Raw genomic sequence first — 8,248 nt, forward strand, 5'->3', positions numbered from 1 at the left:
AAGCGAATGCTCACAAGTTTATAAGACCGATGATACTACTATCCTTACCTCCATAGTTGTCTAATAATTTGCTATCGCAATCGATGCTACGCGTTTTGGGCGAAACTGCGGCTTTTTTTATATTGTTAGTATTTAAGACCTAGAAACATGGGAAGGGACCTGAAGTATTTTAACATGCTCCTAAATCTAGGAGGCGCTGTAGGGAGAAGGGGTGTTGCTTGCAGCAGGCGGACTTAGCCTTGCAAAAGTTGCCGGCAATTGCTCCGCCTGAACCCCACCTACAACCGCGGTACAGCCTCCAAAAACAAGTTAGCTGGGAGCCCAATATCTTGCGCGCTTTCCGAACCCCGACGAGCCAAAGAGCTCACAACTCACTTTCTAACCCTGTATCACGGAGGAACTTAAGGAGAAGCCGAAACACCTCCCTCCTAAACATACAATGTCGTCGCGGGAATAAAGGCAACTTGCAACTGAGTGCGGTGCCGTCTTGCACTTAAGTCCATATATTAATTTCTTACGTTCTGCTTCAAATTCAGGACACTTTAGTGTACAGCGTTCCATGTCACCAAGAACTTGACAATGCACGCACCTCGATGATGGGCTAAGTCCTGTCTTGCACCGCCAAGCTGCAGTTTGCGATAACCCTGTGCGGATGCCATAAAGGAGAGCTGCATCAGTTCTGTTTAGTCCTTTAATTATCCAAGGTTGATGCGGCGGAGACCTCAACGAATAGAAGTGTCTTAAGATGGCCTTCTTCACATCTCTTCTTGCGTCCTGAGGAGCTTTCTTCATGGGCTTGAACTGTAGTGCTCTGCGGGCCAGACTGTCAGCGGCCTCGTTGCCTGCTACGTCGATATGGAAATGTACCCAGTAAGACATGATGGTAAATCTAAGCACGCAAGCGTTGTTAATTTTTGCCCCCGTGAAATTGCGACCGCCGCAGCTAAATTAAAGCAGACAAATCTTGTGCTAGTGTCTATGGCAGCTGCAAGCGTGGCAATTTAGCCAACATAAGAAGAGTGGGCAGTACATAGATACGGATAAACTTTATGATTCTGGCTTAAAGCCACCTTTGAAAATTCTGTGTGGCTCTGCTATCGCAAACACCAGCGGAGCTGGGGTAGGCCAGTAAAGTAGTGCCAATTAAAAAATTATAGGGTTTAACGTGCCAAAACCACTTCCTGATTATGAGGCACGCTGTAGTGGAGGACTCCTGAAATTTCGACCACCTGGGGTTCTTTAACGTGCGCCTAAATCTAAGTACACGGGTGTTTTCGCATTTCACCCCCATCGAAATGCGGCCGCCGCGGCTGGGATTCGATGCCGCGACCTCGTGCTCAGCAGCCCAACACCATAGCCACTGAGCAACCACGTCGGGTAAGGCCAGTAAAGTAGTGCCAAACCGCACACTTAGTCTCTAAGTTTTGCTGGGCTTCCCCCAGCTCCGCTCATCTCTGGTGTTTGTGGTAGCAGAGCCACGCACATTTTTTTTCACTGCGACAAAGAGGACCACCGAAGCGAGCGCACGGGTTTTTATCGGAGAGCTATGACGTCACACCACCTGTGTCCCCGCCGCGGCGCTCCTTCTCCCCGCTAGGCTCCGCCCACCCTCGCCGCATGGCTATGCTATGCGTCACTCTCTCTCAGCTCTCTCTCCCCCAGCTCGGCGAAGCTGCGAACGTCAAGAGAAACCCAGCGAGGTTCTAACAGCTCTACTGTAAAAGACAAAAAAAAGATACAGGAGAAAAGACATGTGCAATAACGTTAAGACCGCTGCCTTGCTGTTTGAGGCCCGAGCTGACTGCCTGAGGGCCAAAACATATCGGAGCAAATATTTGTAACACGATGAGACATGTGTCTGCTGCAGCAAAAGTCTGGAGGCAACTCCTCATATCGTAATGGAATGTCATAATGTTCAGCCAGCTAGGCCCGTAGATAACGTCCACAATCGAGAAGCGCTGCGGTTCAATGCGCATAGAAGTGGTAACCAGTCAGCGGTCCATATAAGCAAGTGATATGTATAGTATTCATGAAAAAAGAGCAGGGAAGATAGTGTGGCATAATCATCACAGGTGAAGGTCGCTTGCCTAGGTAAAGCCGATAAGCAGATTGCTAGCTCACGAAGGTTGAGTAACTCGCCATCTGAACCGATTTAAAGGCGATGCCATCATAAATCATCATCATCATCATCATCATCATTATCATACCTAATTTCTGGGACCCTATAAGGTACAACTATTCTAACCTATTTTTATTCCGATCTATTGATGTCAAATTTACGTAACCGCCAACGCAAGGATCGGACAGCGTTGTTTGAACAACCCAATCAAACGCTCTCCTCATTTAAGAGGTCACTTTCGTTCGCTTTCAAAGCGAATAGCATTGCCTACCTTTACATGTATTTCTTATCTAATTGACTGATCAGAGGCGAGGAGCAGGCAAAAGTGGAGAGGGCGTTGATGGCACCGAGCTAGCGCAGTAAAAGTAGATAATCTGATGAGGAGGGTGGTGCCGGCGTCTGCGATGGGCCCGTTTCCCCTTGCTTAGCTTGCAGTGGCTGGTCGAAAATTATGGCGGCTTGCAACTAAAGGTTAAAATTCCTGCTAAAACGTATCCTCAGCGCACAAGAGTTGGCAGAGAGATGCCGTATACGTTCCGAAAGGGCTCGGTAACGTTATATTTCCACACATTTTTTTTTATTGTACGCAAATAAATCAGCTCTCTCGGGAAGCTCCGTGTAGCTAGTGCCAGAGCGATCGTCGAGTAGAAGTCCTATATTCCTTTCGGAATCAGTTTCAGTTTTGTTCTGCATATTAATACATCTTTAATGCGTACACGTCACATTGACGTGGTAAGCTTTAGCGCTTTTGTGACGTCACATGACAGACATGAGAATTTGGAGCAGTCCGATAAGATTTTGACCAATCGCGGAAAGCTAATGGGGACAAAGGCGCAGGATCGAAATGTTTTTCTTTTGTTTGATCAAAACATACTTAATCAGTGTGTACACGTAAGTTGGGGAGTTTTGGCTGTTTTCGCAGCGTCGTGTGACAAACAACAGAAGTGGGGGTGGCCCAAAAACTTTTTAACCAATCGTGGTGGGCTGATTGCAGAAATGGAATAGAAACAGTGTGGAATAGCTTGACGTTATAGCGCCCTTAGGCTTGCCCATCATTCTCAAGCTTTACTAACCCCGACTCACCTCGGCCCAGCACTGGACCCAGCGGGCCCGTTGTTCAACGACACCAACGTGTGCGTATGCCCTGAGGACGCGGCCTTCGTCGATGTCATCCACACTAGCGGCGGCTACAAGCACCAGCCCTGGCAACTGGGGCTGCTCAGGCCAACAGGCCACGTGGACTTCTATGTGAACGGTGCCAAGGACCAACCCGGATGTTGCGGCTGTGAGTCACCTGCAAAGTGCTACCGCGGGATGGAAACTCTAAGCACAAGTCTAGAACAGGTTTATAGGTGCGCTCCTGCAAAGCTTCGTGATTCGGGTCTGTTCAAGTACGAACACATATATATATATATATATATATATATATATATATATATATATATATATATATATATATATATATATATATATATAAAGCATACGGACTGGGATTACAAGAATGGCACTCCTTGTGGTATTGGGTTTTATGTGTTATGTGTACCATACTAGGGCCTTCCTAAATACGTGACAGTTGGTCTCGTCACAACTCTCAGGAGGCACAGAAGTTGTATGTGGGATGCTCACTTTTTGCTTGCTTCATTGGCGCTGAAAAAGCTAACTTCAAGCATTGTAGTGAAGGCAACTTTCTCTAGGATTAAACACATTTTTGTGGCTGTTTTGAAAACATTATATTAATCTGAGTGTATTTTATTCATTTATTTAACGTGCCGATTCAGACAAGCACTTAGAAAAAGTTCGCATTTTGGAAATCTTTTTCACACGTAACTCGGGAGGCAAAGGGTAAAAAGCTAACTTCAAGCAGTGTAGTGAAGGCAACTTTCTCTAGGATTAAACAAATTTTGTGGCTGTTTTGAAAACATTATATTAATCTGAGTGTATATTGGTCATTTATTTAACGTGCCGATTCAAACAAGCAATTAGAAAAAGTTCGCATTTTGGAAATCTTTTCACACGTAACTCGGGAGGCAGAGGGTTAAAGATGTGTGAACTATCTGAAAGCAAATAAGTCTAGCTACCACACAGAGCATGAGTTGACTTGCTTCATTGACAACCTAAGGCCCTGCAACAATATATTTTATGGTTTCATACCTAGTTACCTACAAAGTGGACAAACTTCAAGTGTCTTCGGTATAACATAGCACTCATAGTGCACAACTAAACGAATGAAAACGAAGCGGTAAGATAAAGAAACCAAGGTGAACCTTGATAATTCACGATCAGGTAGCTTCACGCTCAGGTGGTTCATGAAACAGTATGCTCTGTCAAGAATCTTAGTCGAACAAGGGTGGTGACCGTCATGTGCAGTGCCTCGGGGAAATGCATGCAGCAGTAAAACAATTTCTGCTTTGGTGTTTTTTACTTATGGCACATCAAGCGATTAATCGCGATTAAATCGGTAATTGAAGAAGTAGAGTTAGAATTGCCCCACACGAGGCACTAATGGTAATAAAAATCGCCTCCAGCGTTTGTTGAATGGGTACCGCAGTACTACAGTTGACATGCCGATGGGGGGGGGGGGGGGGGTGAGGAATGCAGGGAGACACAGCCCCGCCTCAAAAAATAGAGGAGGGAGGGGACCGCCCCCCCCCCCCCCCCGCTTGACTTTAAGCACTGACTACATCCTCAAAACATATCGGAAAATTCTGATAAATAATTTTCCACGGTGTTTTCTGCGCTGCTACTGTACAGTCAGACCACACATTTTTCGCTACACTAAAGTAAGGAGTACCATAAAAATTAGTTTTCAGTCCCTTCAACGTGCACCCAAAACGCAATACCAGAGAAGGTCTTTTTTTTTCTGCGTTTTTTTTTCAATCTGCTCCATCGGAATGGGGCCGCCACGCCCGGAAGTCAAACCAGCGACCATGTGCTTAGTAATACAATATCACTGATGGAAGACAAGCGAGGGTGACAGATCTTCACGCCAAAGAACAGGGAGACCACAGTGATGCGCGGCACATATGAACACTATTTAGGTCTCGCGACACATGCTGCTCACGTGATCTCTCCTTCGCGCTGCTGAGTGCACGCCGCTCTGGTTAACATGCTCAGCTGAATGTTCAAGATATCAAAAACAGCTTTTCTTGCCCACATAGGCTCATAGACCAATTCAACTGCGCCCCTCTGAGCATAGATTTAGCTGAAAATTCTCGTTCCCCTGCTTATATGTAGCGACAGATTTAATAGTTTTAACCCTTAATAAAGTCAGTTAGCAGGCAATGTACTACGTACGTCGTGAATTTCTTGTGGCTGCCATAAATGACTCAAGCACTTGAAAAATATCCCCATTAATAAAGAACAATGGCGCGCATATATTTACAAATTTTAATTCCAGTTTGACTTTTGGAATTTCATGCAATTTTTGTTTTATTAGTTCTGTGATCCCTGCAGTGCGATGGAATTACCCGCATTTCATAACTTCTTGTGACTCCCCCAATTACCTCACATGTCAACTTTTCCAGAGTATTCATTCGTACCCTGCTTTTACTTCTCTTGTAACTTTCCCTTTCAAACTTTCCGAAAGGTGTTACTTTGAATTCGCGACAATTCATGAACTTCTTCATACTCTTACCTCCCCCCCCTCCCCCTCCCCCCGATTCAGAAATCTTAATAATTGCTCCTGGAGATTATGTCCAACCGTCCACATGTTGCTGCAGAATAATTGCGATTAAAATTTTAGTTACTCGCAGTCGGGGCGGACGCGTCTTTCGAGACACTATTTTTCCTTTCTTTCTTGTCGTTCCCTTTCTAATATGTACACAAAAAGAACAGAGAACCGTGCAATTTTTTTTTTTGCGCGTGCAGTACAGAATCCATGGCTGACATAAGATTTCGCATGTACTTCGGCATAAGTTTGAATGACTGTAGTACAATACCGTTTTTTTTAAGCGTCTTTACGCTAGGACAGTTCGTATGTAAGAGCAGACAGTGGCAGCCAGTTGTAATGTAGGACATAAGATTGGCAAAGGCAGCCGGCCAGTTAGAAACAGCTCTTACACAGAAGAAGATTTCTGAGTACGGGTATTTCAGGAAAGAGCTTTTCGTGAATACTTGCTCTGGGTACATATTAACAAAAATCAAGAATCATTCACAAGAATCAAGAATCATTCGGAACAGCCCTCACATCCACTGTTCTGTCTCCCTCTAGACTGCAATAAATGTTTTTATGGCTTATATCTGTCTCAGAAAGCCGGTAATCGTCCTCAGGGCTTCTCTGTAGAGTTATTAGTTAGGCGGTCTGTTTTTTCGTCATCTGAAAGCACATCGCGCCGTAGCAGTACTCCCTTGATATGAGAACAGACATCGCAAACGTTCTGGCCAGTCCGTTCCCACTCCGTCATAACAGAGAGAGATACGTCTGATCAGGTGCATAAAGTTTTACCGCTACACCGGCATGTCAACACTGAATGCGATTTTCACTGAGAAGAAAGAAGGGATGAACCGACCGTCGCAAACTCACACACCGAGGCCGTCGGCTGCTAAGCTACGATAGGCAACAAGCGTGAGCGCACGAAATACTAGCCCTGCTCGCACCATCGGAGAACATCCTAATACGAGCGCTAAACTTTATTTCCCACAAGAACAGAAAAGAGCATCACGCACACCATCGCAAAACAATTGCACAGACGTACCTCTTGACTGACGGCCCTGATGAGGCCATGGTATACACGAACGACGCGTAGAATCCGCAGACGATAGAAGCTTCTCCGGCATCCACGGGAGGAAAACCTATACGAGTGCTTTCACTATGAGCCTCTGTTATGATTCCGAGCCAACCATCAGCGATGTCGCGACGCTTGACAATCTCGACGGTCTCGCATGGGGCTCAAGAACTGAACAGAACAATGCGCAAGATGGCGGTGTACACCAATTCACTCGAATTTGTGCATTCACCAGCCAAATCACTGAGTTGGCACTGTTGCTCATGATGTTAAGACGGTCCACAAGAAGTTGCCCACGGAACGCAACATCCACGTTCGCGTACACTGGGTAACTGGACACGCGTGAAATACAGGGAACGAGGCCGCTCGCGGTCTGGCGAGTGCGCTGGCTACCGGCCGCACACAGACCAAAAAATCTGGAGCCTCCACACCTGTCATCCAGCCCCGCATGGACCCGGAGAGTGAATGGCAGAGACGAAAAAAAAAGAAAGACACGCAAGACCCTTCACGACCGAACGAACACCTTTTGCCAAAAGAACTACTTATAGAAGTGCGCAGGTCCTTGTGCACAAGGCACGAAGCGGCTTTGCCCTTTCAGCTAAAGTTCTACACAAATGGCGTTCCTAATTAGCGTAACAAGCCAGTGGAAGCACCGAAAAAGAAGAGGCCCATGTCCGTCCCGCCGACTAGAATGTCGGTTTTCACCACTGTGGTGGGGACGTGCACCCGAATGCGCGTCACCTTACTGGGACTGTCCCTGGTCGGGGGACATGAGCCGGCGACATGTGGTCTTGATCCTTCCTTTCAAAGAGTGGATCTTGCTGTCTGCCACTGTTGCGCGTGACTAAAAAGACTGTGGTTTTTCGTCCGTGAGGCCGGCATGCGCTGCGAGTTATGAATAACCCTACCCACATAACACCCTTTACCTCAATAGGCCTAAGTGTCATTCTCTTTTAAATGTGTATTTATTCATCCCTTATACATTCGCAAAAAAAAATATTGAATGAATGTGTGGTGTTTATTGGCGCAAGGGCCAGGTATGGCCAAAGAGCGCCAAGTAAAAAAATATATATATTCGACAACTTAGAAGAGTGAATTCTTGAATCGAATACGAATCAAATAGCAGGGACTATTAAATTCAGATTCAAAATTACAAATATTCGCACACCTCTATAGATTAATAAATTTAGTTACTCGAGATTCTACGAGATTTGCAATGAAAGTGACAAGCATTGCTCAGAGCCCTATAGATAACCTGCGCGATTTGTATAATTTGACATTTAATTAGTTACATAGATAAACAATCTTTTTAGTAAAACATATACAGCAAGAACGTAAACGGGCGCAATGATCGCGGTGGTTGAGTGCATGGCTATAGGGTTTTAGTGTTGTGCCCGAGGTCACA

General features: G+C 45.7%; 1 protein-coding gene across 3 annotated transcripts in view; it reads left to right on the forward strand.

Moving 5' to 3' along the window:
- Positions 1-8,248, forward strand: part of LOC135899365 (endothelial lipase-like) — a 49,765-nt gene that overhangs the window by 40,874 nt on the left and 643 nt on the right. For 2 of the 3 annotated variants that reach the window (XM_065428621.1, XM_065428623.1), the window contains one exon: positions 3,213-3,404. In XM_065428621.1, coding sequence (XP_065284693.1) covers positions 3,213-3,404 — 192 coding nt within the window. Of the gene's footprint in view, positions 1-3,212; positions 3,472-8,248 lie in introns of all 3 variants that reach the window. The other variant, XM_065428622.1, reaches the window with a different exon arrangement.

Source organism: Dermacentor albipictus, chromosome 1, assembly GCF_038994185.2.
Source record: "Dermacentor albipictus isolate Rhodes 1998 colony chromosome 1, USDA_Dalb.pri_finalv2, whole genome shotgun sequence".
NCBI lineage: Eukaryota > Metazoa > Arthropoda > Arachnida > Ixodida > Ixodidae > Dermacentor > Dermacentor albipictus.